The 23619-nt window shown below is 40.1% G+C and overlaps 2 protein-coding genes across 2 annotated transcripts in view; one reads left to right on the forward strand and one right to left on the reverse strand.

The window, feature by feature from the left end:
* Window positions 1-10499, reverse strand: part of LOC132495480 (MOB-like protein phocein) — a 40113-nt gene extending 29614 nt beyond the window's left edge. Inside the window, exons 1-4 of the mRNA XM_060107371.1 lie at window positions 10171-10499; window positions 9408-9572; window positions 8369-8458; window positions 8065-8289 (exon numbers count right to left, since the gene is read on the reverse strand). Of these exons, the coding sequence (XP_059963354.1) occupies window positions 8239-8289; window positions 8369-8458; window positions 9408-9572; window positions 10171-10173 (309 nt within the window). The 5' untranslated portion in view covers window positions 10174-10499 and the 3' untranslated portion in view covers window positions 8065-8238. Of the gene's footprint in view, window positions 8290-8368; window positions 8459-9407; window positions 9573-10170 lie in introns of the transcript that reaches the window.
* A 234-nt stretch (window positions 10500-10733) lies between these two features.
* HSPD1 (heat shock protein family D (Hsp60) member 1) lies at window positions 10734-22155 on the forward strand. The gene is made up of 12 exons (XM_060107369.1): window positions 10734-10843; window positions 11776-11951; window positions 12998-13250; window positions 13871-13953; window positions 14794-14889; window positions 15292-15385; window positions 16494-16662; window positions 18221-18320; window positions 18887-19132; window positions 19517-19691; window positions 19981-20159; window positions 20543-22155. Exons 2-12 carry the CDS (start codon window positions 11778-11780, stop codon window positions 20693-20695), a joined length of 1722 nt encoding a protein of 573 aa, XP_059963352.1. The 5' UTR covers window positions 10734-10843; window positions 11776-11777; the 3' UTR covers window positions 20696-22155.
* The last annotated feature ends 1464 nt before the right edge of the window (window positions 22156-23619 follow it).

A 23619-nucleotide genomic window follows, 5' to 3' on the forward strand; every position in this document is an offset into this window, starting at 1 on the left:
ATACTACAAAGCAACATGTCTTAAGTGTTAAGCAGCCCCTGATGGTTGCCTACTTGCTATCCATACCCGTTCATTCATGTTCTTTGCAAACAGACTTTGATCTTGCTCAGTATCCATCTCTCCGAATTTGAGCAGAGAAAGGTAAACCCATCTCTAGCTGCGGGATAAATCCTCATTGGCCTAAGCCAATGTTAAAGGGTGAGCATGTGACTCCATTTTAGCCTGAAGAGATATGAAAAGATATCTGATGGAGCATTTTAGGGAAGGGTTTTCTTAATCTTGACGAGATACTAAAAGAGTTGGTCCCTTTTTTCTGCCACTGAACCTTGTTAAATCTGAGGCTGCATCAACCATCTTGGCTTGAAGGAAGCCAGCCTAAGAGCAAAGCTGATGCAGTGAATGATGCATGAAGTAGTTGAAATGTGCCATAAAGTAGCATTTATCTGTGGAGTTGCAGGAGATTTCATTGTGGACCAAGTAAAGGTGAAGCAGCAGTGATGTATGGAGATGTATGTTCATAGCTGAACAAATTAGTTGTATATGTAGCTTTATACATTTTCAATGTATTATTTGAAAATTAATTTCTCTTTATAAAAATTGTTATAGGCAAAATTTTTTTAATTTATAAAGTTCAAACTTAGACAACTTTGACTACAAATGAGTGAGAGACTGAACTCCCACTGCACTTCGTTTTTCTCTCTAGAATATTTGACCCATTAGTGATTGTGGTAGCCAGCTACCAAGATGGCCCCCAGTGATTATTATCTCTTGGTATTTACACCTTTGTGTGGTTCTCTCTCACGCTGAGTAGGGCTGACCTGTTTAACCAATAGATTCTGTGAAAATGATGTTGTGTGACTCCTGATGTTAGGTGATAAAAGACATTGTGGCTTCTGCCTTGCTCTCTTAGCTCACCTGCCCTGGGTGAGAAAGCTGTCATGTGTGAGGACCCTCAAGTAGCCTATGAGGGATCTGCATGGTGTGGAACTGAAGCTCCCACCAAAAGCAAGCATCGACTTGCCAGCATAAGTGACCATCTTGGAAGTGTAACTTCCAGCTCCAGTCAAGCCTTTGGATGATGGCAGCCTCATGAAAGACCCCAAACTAGGACCACCCAAATAAGCTGCTCCTAAATTTCCGACATACAGATACTGTGTGAGATGTTCATTGTTGTTTTAAGCTACTAAGTTTGGGGTGATTTGTTATGCAGCAATAGATAACTAATACAGTAGTTCCTGAATTTTCAGGAAGATGTGAGGAGAAGAGACAAGCCACAACAGACTACTATCATTTCCTCTTTTTAACAGGGGACCTCATGTCATTCATGAAGTTAACGGCATTTTCTACCTTTATTTTCTCTTTTTTTTTTTCTTAATACTTATGCATTTATTTGGCTGCGCTGGGTCTTAGTTGCCGTGTGCAGGATCTTTAGTTGCAGCATGCGAACTCTTAGTTGTGGCATGTGGGATCTAGTTCCCTGCCCAGGGATTGAACCTGGACCCCTGCATTGGTAGCTCAGAGTCTTAGCCACTGGACCACCAGGGAAGTCCCTACCTTTATTTTCTAGATGACAGCAATCACTATCTAAAATTATGCTATTACTTTAGTTGTTTACTTCTGCCTCCCCCATTTTATTCATCCCTGTATCTCCAGTGCCTAAGACAGTGCCTGACACATGTTCCAAAAACAATGAATTACTTAAAAATACTATAATAAACCGGCCTTTTGAAATGACAAGCCAGATAAGTAAGTACCCATTGATGTTTTTTCCAAGTCAAGTCTGCAGGCTAAATGAGACTGAAAGAGCATTTTGTAAGAGTTTGGCTAAATTTTAACATGTCTTAAAGAACTAGGCTTAATCTGTAAGAAGAAAGAGGTGTTGGATCCATTCCTTATCTCTTATAACAGGAAAATCTCCATATAAGCCAAGATTGAAAAAAAAAACCCATAAACTATAAAACCAAAAATTATAAAAATACCTAAAGAAACCAATGGAAGAAACTTATATCGGAGAAGACTTTTCAGAGTTTGAAATAATAACCAGAAGCTATAGTGGAAAACAATTATTTATTCAACTATACCAAAATGACTTCCTGCAAATTCACAGCATAAACAAAATCAAAGCCAAATTGATAAACTGGAGGAAAAAATTTTGTCAAAAAGAAACAATTCCCCTGATAGATAAAGATATCGAATCATAAAAGGCCAGTCACCCAGTAGAAAAATGAGCAGAAGATATTAACAGTCAATAGGGACTGTCAGTTAACAGTAAAGGAAATAGGGATGGCTCTTGAACACATGAGATCCTCACCATCATCCATCATGATAAATTAAAATGATCAGTTTGACAAAACATAAACTTTATAACATCCTGTATTATTGAGAGTGGGGAGAAATCAGCAGTCTCATACATTGCTGGTAGGACTATTAATTGATAAAACTTCTGTGAAGGGCAACTTGAAGGGGTTGTGTGTGTGTGTGTGTGTGTGTGTGTGTGTATACACATATGATTCGAGTCCACATACCCTTTGACATAGCAATTACGTGCCTAGCAATTTATCTTACAGATATGAAATTTATGCAGAAATTTTATTTATTGCAGAAGTGTTTCTAATAGCATAAGTTTAGAATTTAAATGTCCATCAGTAGGAAATGCTTAAATAAGTTTTGGTTCATCCAAATAATGAAACATCATACAGCTATAAAGAGAATGAAACTTTTATGTACTTTATAGATTAATTCCAAAGACAAATTGTTAATACAAAAAAACCCAAGGTGCCAAATGGTGTGTATGGAATATTTTATTTTTTAAAAGGAAAATGAATATATATATATATACTTCATATGCACAAGATACATATGTTTATACACACACATATACATATGTATACATAAAACACTCCTGACAGGAAGAATATAAACTGTAGCACTAGTGCTTCCAGGAATGGAACTTTGTGGCTAGGGCACAGAGATGGGAAGGAGTCTTACATACATATTATCTAGTTTAAAAAAAATTAAAGTTTAAGGAAAAAAAATAACAGGCTTGACTCAAAATGTTAAGGGACATCTTGTGCCCTCCTTTTACAGTTAATTCTTAAACTAAGAGGGGTTAGATGATTTGTCAAATGTCACTTAACTAGTATGTAAGCAACACGGAATCCAGAGCCTAGGTTTTAATGAGCTCTCCCATACAGATTGCTTAAGGGTAAAGAAAACATTTAAATAGTCTTCACATAAATAAATAAAAAGCTCAAAGCTCCATTTTTGTGTGGGTGCAGAGAAAATAGCAATTAGCTTTCTAGATGAGGCATGTCTTAGTATCATGCTAGAGAACAATCTGGCAGTCCTTGCTGAGAAGCTTAAAAATACAGCTAGGTAAGTATTGTTGAGAGTAAATTACTGTATCAGATATCAAACTTAAATATAATAGTTTATATTTATATTGAAAACACTGTGATGGAAAAGAGAGATCAATGAAACAGACTATAAAATCCAGGAATATGTTTATTTAAAACTTTAATGTATGATAAAGGTGACATTTCAAATTTGGGGGCAGGGCAGTGGTGGTGGGAAAGAATGGATAATCCAATAAAGTTGAGACAAGATAATCATTGGTTAAAAAAAAAAGTCAGACACATATACTATATATTAAAATTATGGATCAATTAATTACTTATATTTCCAAAAGAAAAAATGTACTAGAAGAATGAGATTTGACTAGCTAGAAACAAAACTGCACATCAAATTAGGAAACAAATGTGACAAGTTCACACCTCTATTATATAAAACCTTATGATCCATGTTGGTGGGAAAGCGGAATGGTGTGGCCACTACAGGAAACAGTGTAGAGGATCCTCGAAAAGTTAAAAATAGAACTACCCGACTTCTATTCAGGAATCCCACTTCTGAGTATTTATCTAAAAGAATTGAAATCAGAATCTCAAAGAGATATTAGCACTTCCATGTTAACTGTAGCACTATTTACAACAGCCAAGATGTGGAAGCCTAAATGTCCATCTGCTGGATGAATGAATAGAGAAAATGTAGTATATACATACATTGGAATATTATTCAGCCTTAAAGAAGAAGGCAATTCTGCAACATTTGACAATATGGAATGAACCTTGAGGACATTAAGTCAAATATGCCAATCATAGAAGGACAAAATACTGCATTCCACTTATATGAAGTATCTAAAATAGTCAAACTCATATAAGCAGAGAGTAGAATGGTGGTTGCCAGGGACTAGAGGGAGGGGGAAATGGGGAGTTGCTAATCAACAGGCATAAAGTTTCAGTTAAGTAAGATGCAAAAGTTCTAGAGATCTACTGTACAACATTGTGCAGTACACTTAAAAATCTGTTAAGGTATATCTCATGCTAAGTGTTCTTACCACAATAAAAATGAAAAAAAATTTTGTAATCCCAATTTTTAAAAATAAGAAATTTTGTAAATCATACAGTTTCTGGAGCAATAGAGGGGAAAAATCATTATCTTGATAATGGTAATACTTTCACAACAGAATAGCTCCCTGGTAGCTTTAATTTTATTCTCAATTTTTCATTTGTTTTTGTATAGAATTGTGGAAGGCAGACTTTGAAGTCAGACAAACCTGAGTTCAATTCCAGCCTATGACTTAAAATATATGTCACCTTGAGCAAGTTACTCTACCTCTCTCTGCATCCTTCACCTATGAGGCAAAGAACATCTGCCTCACAGAGTTGCTATGATTACACAGGTAAGCAATATTATGTGTTAAGTGCCTAGAACAGTGCCTGGCAAGAGGTCAAAAATGGTAATGTTATGAAAACTCCAGTCAGAATTTTACCTGTTTTACCGTTCTCCTTACAATTGATATTTTCCTGTTGAACAAAAGGTAAATGACAACATGCTTTTTTTTTTTTTTTTTTTTGGCTGCATTGGGTCTTCATTGCTGCGCCCAGGCTTTCTCTGGTTGTGGCGAGGGGGGGCTGCTCTTCGTTGCAGTGTGTGGGATTCTCATTGCGGTGGCTTCTCTTGTTGCGGAGCATGGGCTCTAGGCATGTGGGCTTTGGTAGTTGTGGCACATGGGCTCAGTAGTTGTGGCACGCAGCCTCTAGAGCGCAGGCTCAGTAGTTGTGGCGCACGGGCTTAGTTGCTCCACGGCATGTGAGATCTTCCCGGACCAGGGATCGAACCCGTGTTCCCTGCATTGGCAGGTGGATTCTTAACCACTGAGCCACCAGGGAAGTCCCAACATGCTTTTCTAAAACACATGGGTCCACACCCCCAATACCCATATTTTTGGCCCAAATTTCTCATGACAAAATTCTTTTCCCTATTAATTCCCAATATAATCTCACAATCTAAAGTTATCTCTTTAGCAGTTCTGCTAGACGAGGACAATTTCCGTGGTACAAAAAGAATTCTCCCGTCCTTCTGGTTTAGTAGGTTATGGAAGGAGCCCTGAAATTTTAAGTATAGCAGGTAATTCGAAGGATGAACCAAGGTTTGGAAACTCGTCTTAGATCTCAAAACTTATTAGCTTGGGTCTTGGGAAAAAAAAATCAGTAATAATGGGGAAGCCGTAGACTTTGACTGGATTTCTAATTGCAATTTACCATTTACATGGCCTTGAACAAGTTTCCTCTTCCCCTCCGTCAGTTTTGTCATTGGTAAATCAGAGGGAAATCTGTGCTTACAAGGTTATGACCTTCAAAGCACATTAGCTGTGCCTGGGGCACAGCAGGAAATTGATGAGCCACTTGGGTTCTGTAAAAATAGAGATTCTTTTTATTTATTTATTTGTTTATTTATTTATGGCTGCGTTGGGTCTTCATTGCTTCACATGGGCTCTTCTCTGGTTGTGGTGGGCGGGGGCTACTCTTCGTTGTGGTGCGCGGGCTTCTCATTGCAGTGGCTTCTCATTGTGGAGCACGGACTCTAGGCGTGCGGGCTTCGGTAATTATGGCACGCAGGCTCAGTAGTTGTGGCGCACAGGCTTAGTTGCTCTGTGGCATGTGGGATCTTCCTGGACCAGGGCTTGGACCTGTGTCCCCTACACTGGCAGGTTGATTATTATTTTTTTTAACTTAAAAAAAATTTTTATACAGGTTCTTATTAGTTATCTATTTTATACATATTAGTGTACATGTCAATCCCAATCTCCCAATTCATCCCATCCCCCACCCCCCCTTTCCCCCCTTGGTGTCCATACGTTTGTTCTGTACATCTGTGTCTCTATTTCTGCCTTGCAGACCAGTTGATCTGTACCATTTTTCTAGATTCCACATATATGCGTTAATACACGATATTTGTTTTTGAGTTATTTCACTCTGTATGACAGTCTCTAGGTCCATCCACATCTCTACAAATGACCCAATTTTGTTCCTTTTTATGACTGAGTAATATTCCGTTGTATATACATACATCTTCTTTATCCATTCATCTGTCGATGGGCATTTAAGTTGCTTCCATGACCTGGCTATTGTAACTATTGTAAATAGTGCTGCAATGAATATTGGGGTGCATGTCTCTTTTTTGAATTATGGTTTTCTCTGGGTATATGCCCGGTAGTGGGATTGCTGGGTCATATGGTAATTGTATTTTTAGTTTTTAAGGAAGGCAGGCAGATTCTTAACCACTGTGCCACCACGGAAGACCAAGAATTTCTAATCTTTTTACCCAAATATGACGAAAGCCTTATATACCAAATGGCACTAACACATACATTAATGTAAATACACATACGTAATACTTTACTGATGGGGACGTGACCAAAAGTTGAGATCATTATTCCATGTCACTTAAAATTTCATCTAGACTTTGATTCCACAAGAAAAATATGGAACACAACTTTTAAAAGACATGATCATAGACTAGCTTATAAGCAACCAAAACTAGGCAACAAATTTGACTGCAAGGCAGAAAGAGCTGGTAGCTGAAAGGCAGTCATGTTTAGGGGTTGGTAATCAACTTTGTTGTAGGATTGTTTGGGTTCAAATCTTAATTCTCCATGGCTGCTATAGCTAAATCAAGCTATTTATCCAGTTCTGTTTCCTATTATTTGTTAAACTCAATAAATTGTATACTAGATACCTACCAATTGCCAATTTTAGATAACCCCTCCCCTTTTCCCTAGTCATTATCACCAGGACTAAAATGTGTATTAAGTACTTAGAATTGGCTGACAAAGTAGCAGAGGCCATAAAGGATGAAGTTTTAGACAGCATCTGAATGTGGACTACTTATATCCAAATACTGGCTTTGCCACTTCCTACAGTGTCCCTGGTTATTACTTAACCCCTTGTGCCCCACCTTACTTATCTGCAAGACATGAATAGTACCTGGCTCATATGCTGTTAAAAGATTAAACCATCCACTATATGAAAAGTACCTACAGTGGAGGCCAGTACCTGGAAAATGCTTAAGAGTTAGCTATGGGGACCTCCCTGGTGGTGCAGTGGCTAAGAATCCACCTGCCGGTGCAGGGGACATGGGTTTGAGCCCTGGTCCGGGAAGATCCCACATGCAGCGGAGCAAGTAAGCCCGTGTGCCTAGAGCCTGTGCTCCACAACAAGAGAAGCCACCGTAAGGAGTAGCCCGCTCACCTCAACTAGAGAAAAGCCCACACGTAATGAAGAACCAATGCAGCCAAAAATAAAATAATTTTAAAAAGTTAGCTATGCCTGGCATATAGAAGGCACCAGCCAGTGTGAGCTATTATACCCCGCCTTCGATTTTTTGCTAAGTAAATTATGTAGTAGTGTTGTTTTAAAAACTGGAAGTGTTAAGTTTTTCAAAATATAACTTAAGAAATAAGACATATGAGACTAGATTTCATAAACAAACTACACTGAAATGTTTGATATATATGAGGTCAGAATGCTGCTACCTTTACCTTCTTAAAATGTTAAGTAAGTGTAAATCTATGGCTTTGTATCAGCATCAACTATGTATGTAAAAAGCCAACTTGAAAACTGAAAACCTGTTTCCCCTGAATTCTCTGCAGGTTATTTCTAAAAAAAAGCCCCATAAACTAAGAACCCTAAAAACCATCTTTAATCACTAAATAAAGATAAAGCATTCATTTATATACTTTTATTTGGGAATGTTTAAATCAATACAGAGAAACTAAATTTCAGAGACACTGAATATCATTACTTTATTATAAAAGAAACACGGAAATTATTTACATGATGAAAGATTTCAGAACTTCAGTGGCAGCTTCACGTGATGCCATTTCAATAGTGACTTATTTTAGTCGACGTATTTTCCAAGAATGTCACCATCTCTAAATAAGAAATAATCCTGCAAACAGAGAAATGGTTAGTTAAGAAAACTAATAGCAAATACTTAGCCTCTCCTTAATATTATGAAGTTTACACACCTTGTCATCTAGAACTACTTTGGTGCCTCCGTATTCTGGGAGAAGAACTTTATCTCCAACTTTCACACTAACTGGTTGAATCTCTCCACCCTTAAGAAAATAAAGATGTTTATTAGTAAAGACATCTAGTTGACCAAATATTTACACTTTTATTAATCAACTGTGCTCATTCAAATCAAATGTTAAAAAAGGACTTTGGCCAAATAATATAATTTATACAACCATAGTTCTTCACTCAAACATATCACTGTAGAGTTACACTTTGAAATAATGTACATGCAGTAGCTTAAACTAAAACCTGATTTCAGTGTAAAGGTTCAAAGAGTTATACTGGGAAAACTAACTGTAAGCTTTTTGATCATTAAATATTAACATAACCTCTCAAGTATGTGAAATAAACCAGTTTTTAAAACTACATGTACAATGGTCATGTTTAACTTTTTTCAACACAAAAACTTGAGTCTTCTTTCTGACTTTGGAACATACACTTCTTTTGAGATTCAACTTCTGTTCCTCCAAAGCAGATTTGGGGAGAGGGATTGAGGCAGAGTGCCCAAAGCCTTCCTATTCCTAACTCCAGGATAGCTCCTTGCTAGAACTTTCTTAGAGGCAACTGGAACAATGCAATTAACATATTTAACCCCCAAGGGCATTTATTGCGTATTCTAGTTGACACTTCAGAGGTCTGAGGTCTAACCCTTAATTGGAGAATGACTACAATAGCCCAACAAGCTCCTTTTATATGCTAACCAAGGCCGAAAGTGATTAAAAGGATTATAGCAATTTCAGTGTGTTAGAGGTTAGACCAAGAGTTCAAATTTATGCCGTCTGATTTTAATACTGTGGAACTCTCCCTCCATCATATAAAATAAGCGATTTTTTTTTCACAATCATTTTTTCTGAAAGATTAGGTGTGAACCCACTAGGGACTGATCTTTAAAATAACAAGCTACCTAAAAGGCTACTTTTAACAATAACCAGCGGTTTTTCCCCCCTCTCCTTCACATAAAAAATTAGTTCCATTTCAGTCTCCATTTACCTTTCCTTTAGAGCCTGATCCAACAGCTACTACCGTCGCTTGCAATACTTTTCCTTGTGATTTTTCCGGAATCATAATGCCTCCTTTGGTTACAACTTCGGCTGCACTTCTTTCAACTAATACTCGGTCAAAGAGGGGAAGAAACTTTCTAAATGCCTGTCCTGCCTGTAGAGAGAAACATGTTAGATTTGAAACACAATGTATTCTGAACAGGCCACAAATGGCTTTCAGAGATAACGACAAAACTCAGATTTTTCATTCAAAGGAAACACCTCTGAATGTTCAGCTCTAAATTCCGAGTTTAATTTCCCATTCCCTGTGTGTGTTAGGGATCACTGTTGCTCCTTTGGTCAGCAGCCAGATGAGCTTCAAGGACAACCTTAGTATCTCCCAAGGTCAAGTATTCTCCTTCGTCGGATTTTTCTGTAAACTGTCAGCCAACATTGAAGTCCCTCTGCCTGGAGCCGTGCTTTTTTCAAGACGATTACACACCCACTAATGTCCCGCAAGAGACGTGGGTCGGCCACCGCGCGTGCGTCCGGATTCCCGCCCCCTGACACACACGCTGCCTCACACGCGCGTGCAAAGAGCCCTCCGAGGTGGAAAGGGTCGGGGGGGGGCCCTCGCCTCTCCAGGGTTCGGGCGGGCGCGGGTCTCTGAGTGGCCCCTACCCCTCCCTCCAGGCCCAAAGGGAATCGTCCGGACTCCCCGTGCGTCCCAGGCCAACCCGGGCCCGCCGGCCTCCAGCCCACGCGGGACTCACCATGACTCGGGTTGCAACACTTCGTACTCTCACTCTCTGGCCGCCGCCGCCGCACAGGAGAGATCCGCAGTCCGACCCCCCTGCCACGTGAACTCGAGAAAAGACCTCCCAGCGCGCAGGCGCGCTCGCCCTCGGCCCCGGCCCCTCCCCGCGAAAAGGGGCGGCCGCACCAGCGCGCGCCACGATTCGTTTCCTGGGCTCTGCGCAGGCTACTGACGCGCGGACCGGTAGGCGGAAGAAAAGAGGAGCTCTTTCTAGGCTTTTCTAGGCTTTTCTAAGCCGCGGGCTGAGGTGAAAGTACTTACCCTTCGCCTCCCCTCCCGGAAATGACGTGATTCGACCCTTGACCCACACAGAGCCCGGCGCTTCCCGGAAAGTTCTGGAACGGCGCGCCGCCCGGGAACTAGCCTAAACCGGCCGGAGAGGGCTAAGCCAGCTGGCCTGGCCCAGCGCGGTGGGGAGGGGCGGGCCTGGCGCTCGGCGCGTGCAGATTGCAGGGCCCGGGCGGACGGGGCGGGGGTGGGAGCCGCCTGCGCGCGCGCGCGCTGCGGAGGGGCGGGGGGAGCGGCGGAGGGAGGGGACACGGCCTCATTGCTGTGTGCGACCTGCGCTCTGTCCCTCACTCGCCGCCGACGGCCTGTCTCGTCGCTCTCTAGCTGTGCCGCTGCCCCAGGTACGCGGCCGCCCGCCCCGTCTCATCCATGCGCCTCGGACCTCGGAGCCGGCCTTCCCCCGCTGCTCTGAGCGGGCGGGCCGGCGAGAGCCAGAGCTTCCCCAAGGCGCCGCAGGCCTGGGCCCGCTGAGCCAGGCCCCGTGGGTGCATGCAGGGGCCCATCACGTGCGGCGTGGATCGCTCGCCCGGGCAGGGCGCAGCTGGGAGGGCTTGCCCGGGGCGGGGGGTATGGAGTCGGGGAAGTGTATTCACATGGGTCCTCCGATGGAAGCCACTTTGGCCGGGTGCAGGGTGCCGCGGGGTGGGGGCGGGGTGGTCGCAGCGCGTGGGAACAGCTTTTGGCCCCGCGAACAGCTCGGGTACGGCGCATCTACCCTTGACCTTGCTGGGGCATCCTGATGGAAAGACGCGTGGGGCCGCCCGGAGTGGGCAGAGCCGCCTCCCCCAGCTTCGCGGCCTTGCCTGCTGCACTGATGCAGTAGCCCCGAGTGGATACATGAAGACATTTTAGTAAGCGGATTTTTGCACCGTCAGGAATATTTTCATTCCCCTGGTCACTGGGTTTTGTAAATTGCCCCTTTCCTCTAGGCTTGGTTTTTCAGGGGACATTTGGAGCTGATTTGCCCCCAAGGCCATTTTAGCGCTGAAAGATTAACTCGTTTTTAGCGTCATGGGTAGGTGGCCATGGGGAAGAAGGGTGTGCTTTTTGCTAGTGCTATAGGTCAGGCGTGGGGCGGCCACTTAAAGCTTGCGCTAGCAGCTGGTGTTCTGGGACGGTGGCGAGTTTCGAGGCCCAGCTGTAGTGGCTGGCAGAGGTCAGCCCAGCTCGCTTCTAACATTTCTTGTTCTGATGCGCGGGTGTCATGTTTGTGTTGTAACACACCATGGGTAGCGCTAGTATTGTACTGATCATCTGCTTGTTTCTCCCCCAGAAATGCTTCGATTGCCCGCAGTCCTTCGCCAGATTAGGCCAGTGTCCAGGGCACTGGCTCCTCATCTCACTCGGGCTTATGCCAAAGATGTAAAATTTGGTGCAGATGCCCGAGCCTTAATGCTTCAAGGTGTAGACCTTTTAGCTGATGCTGTAGCCGTTACTATGGGGCCAAAGGTATCAGTATTCTTACTTTGTTGTAATTTAGAGTATTGTTAAGGAGTAATATTTTGTTGATGGCGAGAGTCACGGCAAGCTTTTGAACGGTGCTTTGGTATTCATAAACTGCTTCTGCCAAAGTTGAGGAACTTTATTTTGTACAATGTGTGATGTAATCCAGTGGTAACTCCTAGCTCAAGACGGATTGGTAAACTCGAGGTGGAATTAATCTCGCTTGCCTGCTTGAGTTAAATTTTGGATCCTTTCCCAGTAGTTAGTACCAGGCATAGAGGGAAGAATACAACGTCCACAATACCTTAAGTATGTGCTGGGAGGTGCTAGTTTAACCTAATGTTTTTCTACTGTCCCTTGGTTCCAAAGCACATTTAAAATTTTAAGTCTCATTTAGCAAGACATTGATGAGTGAGGGGTAATAAGTAATTTGAGGAGACCTTTTTGAGGGTCGTGCACGGTGAAGTGATGGCTTCATTTCAGGTTGAAGCCAGTACAAATATCAAAGTGATCCAAACTATATAAAATACAGCATATGAATGCCTCACAAGAAGTAGCTTTGGTTCAAATTCAAAAGCTGCCAATACTATTTGCATCATATTTAAGATTTAATGTTGAACAACTCTGAAAGTGTGTACTGTACTTGTTAGTTTTTTAGAAACTAAATTTTAAAAACAAGTTTAAAAGTAAGTTTTCATATTATTATTACAGCAGGTACTGGACAAAACTTAAGTATGAATTTTGTGAAGACTACTCTGGAATTTCATTATAATCTACCAAAGTGGTATTGGTTCATCTTGTATCATTGTATAAGAAGACATCTTTTAAGTCTCTAAAATTTTTATCATCCAAGGTTATGCACTTAGCAACAAAGGTCATTTTGTCTGTGAACTAAGAACATTGATGAACCTGCCCTTTAGATTCATGCTGTAGATCTGATAAGAATTGTCAGATGTTGCGTTAAGGCTTTGAAGTAATTGCCTGTTGTGAAAACTGCTGTATTGTAAGCTAAATAGTACTTAGAGTGTGTGACTCTGTTTTCTCTGCAATAGGGAAGGACGGTGATTATTGAACAGAGTTGGGGAAGTCCCAAAGTGACAAAAGATGGTGTGACTGTTGCAAAGTCCATTGACTTAAAAGATAAATATAAAAATATTGGTGCGAAACTCGTTCAAGATGTTGCCAATAACACAAACGAGGAGGCTGGGGATGGCACCACTACTGCTACTGTACTGGCACGCTCCATTGCCAAGGAAGGCTTTGAGAAGATTAGCAAAGGTGCTAATCCAGTGGAAATCAGGAGAGGTAGGAATGTCTCTTCATTGTCACCGTGTTTTGAACTATCTGTTAAATTGTATTAGAAAGTTGACTCTTGTTTCTCCTCTCTCCTAAAAAAAATCTTTTAAAATCTTAAAAGAAAAAAAATCACTGAGTAGTGATCGAATTCCTGACTATGTGGTGGGCACTGTGCCGGGTGGCAAAGAGGAAAATCTGACTAAGACATACCCTGTTGTCCACAGTCATCCATCCCTGTGTCTTTGTCCCCTGGCCCTCTTCTCCCACAAACCAAGTTTATTGGAAGTTGCAGCATGTATCATTCACCTTGAAAGTAATAAAGTTTAATGGGGGTTAGAGCAGAGAGAGATGATACAGTTTTGATGTTTTACTTTAGTTATTTGGGAAGTAGGGCTAAACGAGGAACCAAGTCACCCAGGATGTCAGATGGGGTTTTTTAAAACAGTTTTTAAAGTTTCTGTTCAGTGCATGCCATCCGACTCCCATGTGATTAGGAAAAGTACTGGTACAGAAGCAGTGCGTAAGCATTAAGGCATTGAAATACTTAACATGAATCAGAATTTTTACTTGACGTGGAGCCACGAGAGAATAAGCATGTAATTCAAGAATAATATTTATTCTTGAACCAGGTGTGATGTTAGCTGTTGATGCTGTAATTGCTGAACTTAAGAAGCAGTCTAAACCTGTGACAACCCCAGAAGAGATCGCCCAGGTATGGATTTTTTATAACATTTTATGATAAAGTTAGAATTTTTTTTTAGTAATGTGATTTTATTCCATAATTAAACAACAGTATCAGAATAACAACATTACCCAGTCACCAACATTGGAAGCATTATTCTTACTGCTGATGCATTTGGAAATTTCCCTGACCAGGGATGGAAGCTGTGTTCCATTTAGTGGAAGTGCAGAGTCTTAACCACTGGACCACCAGGGAAGTCCCCATAATTTGACTCTTAATGAGTTGTCGTTTTAGTTCTACATGACTGAGTAAAAACTCATTTGTATGTGTAGAAAATGTTTTTTGGCCATTTATCAAAGGTGCATAATTTTTGTCATGTTCTAATATTGCCACGTTTGCCAAGGGGAAGAAAGTAACAGGGTCAGCCTCCTTTTTTCTTTTTCGTTCTTTTTTTGTTTTTGGGGGTTTTTTTTTTGGCCACGCCACGTGGCTTGTGGGACCTTAGTTCCCGGACCAGGGATTGAACCCGGGCCCCTTCAGTGAAAGCGCCAAGTCCTAACCACACAGGCCCACCAGGAATTTCCTCTTTTCTGTTTTTGTTTAAAAGAATAATTGTGTGTTTATTTCATATCTTTCAAAAATAAGGTGGCCAAATAGTGGATTTTTTTTAAAAATTGAAAACAGGATCAATACTTCATTACAATTATTATGCCATAAAATCCCCTCCCTCTTTCTCACCGCCACCATCACCCTCCCTCTAGCTTCCCACCAAGGATCTATCAATTTGGAAGTTACTGAGAAAAGGGAGGGGAGTTGATTGAGGACAGTAGCCTTACCTTGCAATTTGGAAGAGTAATTTGATTGTTTCAGGTTGCTACGATTTCTGCAAATGGAGACAAAGAAATCGGCAACATCATTTCTGACGCGATGAAAAAGGTTGGAAGAAAGGGCGTTATCACAGTAAAGGCAAGTGTGTTTTTAATGACACATAGGAATGAGGTGTCTGATAATCTGAGTTTTACAAATATAAAAATTTGATCTATATGTGTTTCCAAAAGTGTATTCCGTATCATTCTTTCATGTGTAGTATTGGCACCTGTATAGAATAGAGTGCCTTCTGTGTTTTGTGTGAATTATTAACCTTTGCCTTCGGGAGTAAATCCATTCTAACTTAGATGATACTGCCTTCTAACTGTAAAAATTAGTTCAAATACATACATGTATTCTTGCAGAAGTGGAGTTGGATGCCCTGGGACATTTGCATATTCCTATCTGGATTCCTTATGAGAAGTGGGGACTATGAATTGGTCTATACAGTTTTTGTTTCTTTAATGAAATTCACATAACAAATTCTTTGACTTTTCATAGGATGGAAAAACACTGAATGATGAATTAGAAATTATTGAAGGCATGAAGTTTGATAGAGGGTATATCTCTCCATACTTTATTAATACATCAAAAGGTAAGAGCAAATCAGTAACTAAGTTTTTTTGTTTTTAAACATAGTTTGCTATCTGACAACCTGAGGGCATTAGTCAGTGTCAGACCTCAAAAGTAAATTTATATGTTTCTCACATTTCTTTGGATTTCTTGCTTATGATGCTGTCGACCACTCAGCATTTTCCCAAAGTCGAGTTCTGAAACACTAGTTCTGTAGAATGTGAGCAAGTTTCTATTTCATGGTAAAGTAAGTGTTGGACATGCTGAGTAAACAGTTAAACAATTTCTTACTGTGAGACTTCTCAGAGGCTTAAAAATGATCATATACAATGTGAGTTTCCAAATAGGTGATATAGAATGTGGATTTTCTTAAACTTATTTGATTACAGAACACTTTTCTCATGGTCTGTGTCTTGGACTTAGAGTAATATGGAACACACTGGAAAATGCTGCACGGCTGCAACAGTGTGGACTGGCGTGAGCAAGAAGTTAGACAGGTTTTGAGGGTGAGCAGAGAAATATAAATTTGATGTAGAATAATTATGACAAGACGATTCTGGAATAAATTATCTACTTGGAACAACTTACCATTAAGCAGAAAGGAGCTGGTGCCCCTAAACTAGACCACCACACATCCATTGCATCTGAACAGGGATGAGGAGAAAACTGCAAGTTGGAAGAAAGCATCATCAGACACAATGGAAAAGGTTGTAACCCAACACCTTTAGAAGCTGACTGAGGGCTCACCAGGGGACTGAGGCAGTAACGGCAAACTCACTTACGCATTATTTACAATAGTTCTGTATTTCTTATGTATTAATTACTCTCTTCCCCTACTTGAATGAAAACTTCTAAAGAGCAGAGGGGTTTTTTTTTCACTTTTTTTCCCACTGATCTACCCCAAGAGTCTAGAACAGTGCCTGGCACTGGCACCCAGTCAGTGATCAATAACAGAGAATAAATAAATAAATAAAGGAAAGTTCGTGTATATGAGAAATTAAAGGAAAAACATGAACTCATCAATCAGTCTTAAAGTGTACTGGAGCTTTGGTTTAGAGGTGTTTCTAAATTGCAGTCACTTTCAGGATAATGTTCTAAAGTTGGTTAGAAAATGTTCTTTGCTTTTGCAGGTCAGAAATGTGAATTCCAAGATGCCTATGTTCTGTTAAGTGAAAAGAAAATTTCTAGTGTCCAGTCCATTGTTCCTGCTCTTGAAATTGCCAATGCTCACCGTAAGCCCTTGGTCATAATTGCTGAAGATGTTGATGGAGAAGCTCTAAGTACACTCGTTTTGAATAGGTAATAGGCAGTGGTATTTGATTTACGTTTCTGTGTGGAAGGCAGTTATTTGTATTGATGTTTGAAATCTCCGTTATGTACCTTCACATTGAACTGCTTGTGTTTGTAGATTAGTGTGATTCATGAACCCTTAGTCCAATTATGATTCTGTCTTTTTTGAATGGGGTGCCAGAGTCCTTAATGTTTTGTGCAACTTTCTCATAAGATAGCCTAAGTGTTTACAGTTGTTTTAAAGATAAATGACTGAGTTTTATTCTTTTTTTTTACAAAAAGACTTCTGGAAAAAAATACTTTCACAATTACAGTTTTTCATGGGAAGAGGTAAAAAACTACCATGCTGAATAATCTGTTAAAAGGAAAATTTTGTTAATGAGTAGTCTGAAATAGAGAAATTGGTACTCAACCTAAAGTAAGTTGAGGTCTATTCTTTTAATTTTTTTAATCTATAGTTTAATGTATTACTTTTTACTTTAAGATAGGTAGTGTTAACGCTATAAACAGAATTTTAGGGCATTGTTAAAATACATATTATTCCTAATCTTAGAACTGAGGTACATCAGAAATGAGTCTCCAATTTTCATTGTAATGGAAATGCACAAATGAAATAGCAGGTATATATTAGAGAATTAAGTACTTTGACCTAAGTGAGTTTACTTATCCTGGAATATTTGTAGACTGGATGTGCTTTTGGGATTATGAAAAAGCCCTAGAGATTGTGGGATTTGAAGCCGAAATAGAAAAACAGTAGGCCTGAAGAGTTTTCATTGAGCCATTTTACTGGTAGCTGTAAAGTTGGATCTCCAGTTTACTTCACATATCATTAGAGGTTAACCCTCTGATTTTTATTTGGCTTCTTAATAAAATTGACCAGTTCTTAGTTCGTACATTCCTTCCATTTCAGTCTGGTCTCAAATGGGCATTTTTAAAATTGTATATTCCGAGTATTCATTACCTGATTAAAATGTAGGTAAGCTTAATGATATTCTTAGCAATATTTACATTTGTAAACGAACTGAATTAAAAACACTGCTTGCTCAGAATATAGCCAGTATTATATAACTATAAATGGAGTGTGTAACTTTAAAAATTGTGAGTCACTGTGTTATATACCTGAAATACATAGTATTGTAAATCAACTATACCTCAATAAAAAAGAAGAAGCTGCTCAATCTTGACTTTAATAGCAACTTAATCTAATACTAAATGGAACCCAAGGGGTTATGGGTAAATGCTGATTCGATGATCTCCAAATTTAATATATAGTAATTCTGATTTTCACAAACTATAAAATAGTTATCACTATTTACATGTTTTCAACTGGAAAGGTCAGCATGTAAGGTTAGCAGTTTATTAAGAAGGTAAGCAGATACTGGCAAATATGAATAAATGGAAAATTGTCCTTTCCTGTCTCAACTTGACCAAAAGTTGCTAGGGAGCAAAAAAAAAAAAAAACAAACAAACACTTTTTAAAGCAGTTTCCTAAGTAACCTTAGTTGTCAGAACTTGAAGTGACAGACATTTTTATAAAATTTAAATCTTATTAATAACTTCTTAACAGGCTGAAAGTTGGTCTTCAGGTTGTAGCAGTCAAAGCTCCAGGTTTTGGTGACAATAGAAAGAACCAGCTTAAAGACATGGCTATTGCTACTGGTGGTGCAGTAAGTAAAATAAATGTGATTTTGGTTTACTGAATGTTATTTAGACATCCTGGTCTGAAATTTATAGGCAGATTTCACATTTTCATAGTCAGATACTAGCATCTGAAATGTTTACTTAATCTGTGTTTTAGATGTTTGGGAGGTAGAGATTGGGTTAAATAGTGATAAGGTCCCTTTCTTTAACTCGCCAAGAGTCTGGCCCAAGAATGGGCTTACTGACTAACCTGTTTTCAAGAATGTAGTAGAAAAGACATGGGATCTAAGAGTTAGGCCTAGGGTCTAGTTTTGGTTGCACCAAAAGTATGGCCTTAGATGAGTTTTCTGAGTTCACAGTTTTCTCAAAGTTAATAATTGAGAATTAACTGAGAAGTTGGAAATGTCATGAAAGACTATATTCAGACTTTGTTTAGTCTAGCTTTGGTCTCGAAATCTCACATTTCAAATAAACACAGTATTGCAAGATGTTTCTTTTATCAAAACACCTGTAGGATATATTATTAATGAACTTGGTGTAATGAAAAAAGCCGTAATCTGTAATTTGTTCATTCTTTAAAATGTTTTTGTAGGTATTTGGAGAAGAAGGACTAACTCTAAATCTTGAAGATGTTCAGCCTCATGACTTAGGAAAAGTTGGAGAGGTCATTGTGACCAAAGATGATGCCATGCTCTTGAAAGGAAAAGGTGATAAGGCTCAAATTGAAAAGCGTATTCAAGAAATCATCGAGCAGTTAGATATTACAACTAGTGAATATGAAAAGGAAAAATTGAATGAACGTCTGGCAAAACTCTCAGATGGTGTTGCTGTGCTAAAGGTAAGATTCATTGTTATAAATAAGCTTCTTGGGTTCTAAGCCCAAGATGACTATTTCTGTGGTATGTAACCAAAATATTTAGGGAATCAACTTCCTTGTGGAGATATTATATAAAATTTCTTTACTGAAACATTCCTTCCTTAAAACCAGAATTGAACTTGTAGTGGGTGAGTTGTGTGGGAACAGATGTTTTGTTAATAATCAGTCTAGAGTCTGACTTGTGAGACACTATTAGCTGTTTAATCACGTAGTTACTTGTAACAAATAGGCAACCTTTTTAAAATTGCTTTTTAAGTAAACTGGGTGCTTTTTAATGACTCTTTTGGCAGTCAGCTTCTTGAATGGGAGAAGCCATACTAACTGGAATTCTTTTTTAATCTTTAGATTGGTGGGACAAGTGATGTTGAAGTGAATGAAAAGAAAGACAGAGTTACAGATGCCCTTAATGCTACACGAGCTGCTGTTGAAGAAGGCATTGTTTTGGGAGGGGGCTGTGCCCTGCTTCGGTGCCTTCCAGCCTTGGATTCAATAACTCCAGCTAATGAAGATCAAAAAATTGGTAAAAAGTTAACTTAGTAATGAGTTTACTTGTAGCCTGATTTTAGTCTTTCTGTTGTTAGAGAATTATATTATTGCTGCCACTAGATGGAATAAGAAATCATAAAGCAATTTCCAGAATAACAAAAGTAGAATAGCACTGATGTCAGAGATCTTTCAGGGGGAATGATTTGACCTGTGGTATTTTCCCAATTGGAATTTTTCTACATCTGTACTCTCACAAGTAGAATTGTGCTATAATAATTACAAAGGAAAGAACTAAATTTGCTAAAAATTTATTTTCTTTATAGGTATAGAAATTATTAAAAAAGCACTCAAAATTCCTGCTATGACCATTGCTAAGAATGCAGGTGTCGAAGGATCATTGATAGTTGAGAAAATTTTGCAAAGTTCTTCAGAAGTTGGTTATGATGCTATGCTTGGAGAATTTGTGAATATGGTGGAAAAAGGAATCATCGATCCAACTAAGGTAAATAGTTCACCAGTGTCTAAAAATACTTTCAAGAACTCTTCATTAAGTCTTGTTAATTTGTTTTTTTTAATTAACTTATTTGGTTGCGTCGGGTCTTAGTTCTGGCACACGGGATCTTGCGGTGCAGTGCGCAGGCTCTTTGTTGAGCACAAGCTTCTCTCTCATGGCACATGGGCTCCAGAGCATGCAGGCTCAGTAGTTGCAGCGCATGGGCTTAGTTGCCCTGCAGCATGTGGGATCTTAGTTCCCTGACCGGGGATCGAACCTATGTCCCCTGCATTGGAAGGCAGATTCTTAACCACTGGACCACCAGGGAAGTCCCAAGTCTTGTTAATTTTTTACTAAGGAAAAGTAATATTTTATCAAAACTTTTTTCCTAGGTTGTAAGAACTGCATTACTGGATGCTGCTGGAGTGGCCTCTCTGTTAACTACAGCAGAAGTTGTAGTCACAGAAATTCCTAAAGAAGAGAAGGATCCTGGGATGGGCGGAATGGGTGGGATGGGAGGTGGGATGGGAGGTGGCATGTTCTAATTCCTAGAATAGGGCTTTACCATCATTCATGAGCTGTGAGAGGCAGTGTTCCTCACCAATAACTTTGAGAGGTCAGTTGAAGGAGGTGACTGAAGAAGAGGCTGGCTGAGGTTTCAGAAAATCACTATAACCGTCAGTTACTGGTTTCAGTTGACAACATAGAATGGTTTACTGCTGTCATTGTCCATGCCTACAGATAATTTATTTTGTATTTTTGAATAAAGACATTTGTACATTCCTGGTAAATGAGTATAAGAGCCATGCACCAATGTACTGCTTTCAACTTAAATCACTGAGGCATTTTTACTACTATTCTGTTAAAATCAGGATTTTAGTGATTGCCATCAACAGATGAGAAGTTAAGAAGCAGCCTTTCTGTGGAGAGTAAGAATAATTGTGTACAGAGTAGAGCAATATCCAATTATGTGACAACCTTTGTGTAATAAAAATTGTTTAAAGTTAATTGTGTTAGCCTTTCCATGATCTAGAGGATATGAGGAATGAAAGAAAGCCAATTGAAGAGGGAGGGGTAAGGTAAGGTTTGACCCAAGTCTTAAAATGTTATTCTCCCTATAGTTTCCTTATGTTTCTCTGTTTATCTTTGCTGCAGACTGGATTATATTATTACATTGGTAATGGGGGAAATTTTGAAAGGTGACAACTCTGAATGCTGTATGTGTTGAGGTTTGGCCATAAAGAAAAGGGCAGCTTGTTTCTTTTAAGGGTTATGGTTACTGTTGCAGAGTCTCAGCATCACAGATAAGCAGTGGGTTCCCTGCTAGGTACCCACAAGTGAGGCGGGCCAGGGTTTACAGTATGAGTGTACTTCAGTGGAAAGGAGAGTTGTGCCATCCAAGCATAATGAATAGCAGGGAGGGGCATCCACAACGTGATAATGCACAGCCCAGCGTGATCACCTTTATAAGAACTTGAAATGACTTTCGGTCTCAGTGCACTTGGTCTTTATTAGATAAAACAGTATAGAAGTATGGCTTTTAAAACAGCTGTGTGTGCATGCGTGTGTGTGTGGGGGGGGGACAGATACTGATTTGCAAGATAGAACATTGCTTTCTAATTTAAAGCACAAGATCTTATGCAACAAGAACATTAAGGTTTTTTTACTTTAACCTGTGCCAAGAATGTAATCTTATCTTGGAGCTGTAGAATCGATCTGCTCGGTGGTAAGGAACTCCAGTCTGTTGCTCAGTTTGGCCCTGGGGTTGCTGCTAAGAGGTCTGGTATAAGGTAGGAACTGAGGCAAATGTTTCTACTTCCCTTATCTAGTATGAATAGTTTGGACAGGAATAGAAGGAAAAATAAAGTCCATCACAGATCAAAAGTCAAAATCACTTGAAATCCTGCACCTAGAAATACCTTCGCTTTGTTAACTTGGCTGGGTTAGAAAAAATGACGAGATTAGAGGGCACTGACTGAACGAATAAAAGGCATTTTAAACAAAACTTGTCTAGACTGTTATTCAGGTGGCAAAAGGCAACCTAGACCCTGCTAGACCCTGGACTGAGTCCTTGGTTTATTTCAACCCTTAGAACAGACTTGGATTAGGAATTACTTATCAAACCTATGCTACAGTTAGTAAACTGAGGCTCTGAATGGTTAAGTAATTTACACAAAGTCTCAGAGGTATTAAGTGGTAGACCCCAGATTTGAACCAGGGTTTAATTGTAGAGCTTAAACCAAAGAACAAGCCTGGAATGAACCCCTAGGCCAGGATCTAGGCAATTTAACAAAACCGGAAAGCTGCAGCCAGAGAAATCAATACAGATAAATGGGGCAATTCCCTTTGACTAGAATAACTGTGCAGGGTGATTGCAGTTTTGGAGAGATGACAGAGAGGAGCAAGAGTATCAAGGATCAAGATGGTTCCTTCAAATACCATTTGGTCAAGACTAAAGATGCTAGTGACTAGGTGAGGAAGCAGGAATGGTAGATCTCTGAGGAAACCTGCTCTGGGCACTCATGGAAATCCCTTGGGAAACCACACAAAATAACAATATAACTTCCAGGCCCCAGTTGCCTTGCTGTGAAAGCAAGCAGGATTTATTTGAACAGCAGAGGCTTTTCAAGGCAAAATTTTTTTTTTTTTTTTGCAGTACGCGGGCGTCTCACTGTTGTGGCCTCTCCCGTTGCAGAGCACGGGCTCCGGACGCGCAGGCCCTGTGGCCATGGCTCACAGGCCCAGCCGCTCCGCGGCATGTGGGATCCTCCCAGACCGGGGCACGAACCCGTGTCCCCTCCATCGGCAGGTGGACTCTCAACCACTGCGCCACCAGGGAAGCCCTCAAGGCAAAAATTTTGCAGGAGTATGTTACAACGAATCTATGAGCCTGAGGGAGAAAAGGGGCATTGGAGGGGATACAAACACACCCAATATTTAGCCATGACCATGGAGGTGAACTTCTATAAAGACAACTGGATCTGCTTTAAAAATGGATAAAGGAGTAATCAAGGAAAAAGGAATGCCACTATGAAGTCAGATCCTGCTATTTCAGGAAAAGAGTTGAGAAAATAGATTGTTTCTACTGCAATCTGGGCAGTTCCAGCTAGGCTTAAGTGTTAGAGAATCTCCAACCTAAAAAGCACGTTTTTGGGCTAGAGGTATCTCCCTGGTCCTTGCAAACAAGAGCATCTCTGAACTGATGATTCTCGAACTGGGTTAAATATAAGGGACTGTCTATACTGGAGTAAGTGGTTGATGAAACCAAAAATTTTAAGAAAAATGGAGTATAGTAACTACCAAATTGAAGATAATTATTGTGAATTTAGTAGCCTTCAAAGATCTGTATCTTTGAGGAATTCCCTGGTGGTCCAGTGGTTAGGACTCGGCGCTTTCACTGCTGGGGCCCGGTTCAATTCCTGGTCGGGGAACTAAGATCCTGCAAGCCGCAACACGCAGCCAAAGAAAA

Source organism: Mesoplodon densirostris, chromosome 8, assembly GCF_025265405.1.
Source record: "Mesoplodon densirostris isolate mMesDen1 chromosome 8, mMesDen1 primary haplotype, whole genome shotgun sequence".
Taxonomy (NCBI): Eukaryota; Metazoa; Chordata; class Mammalia; order Artiodactyla; family Ziphiidae; genus Mesoplodon; species Mesoplodon densirostris.

Coding starts and splice junctions, on each gene's coding strand:
- HSPD1 (XM_060107369.1), top strand. CDS start 11,778: ATGCTTCGATTGCCCGCAGTCCTTCGCCAGATTAGGCCAGTGTCCAGG. Junction 18,321..18,886: donor CTATTGCTACTGGTGGTGCA/GTAAGTAAAATA, acceptor ATGTTTTTGTAG/GTATTTGGAGAAGAAGGACT. Junction 19,133..19,516: donor ATGGTGTTGCTGTGCTAAAG/GTAAGATTCATT, acceptor TTTAATCTTTAG/ATTGGTGGGACAAGTGATGT.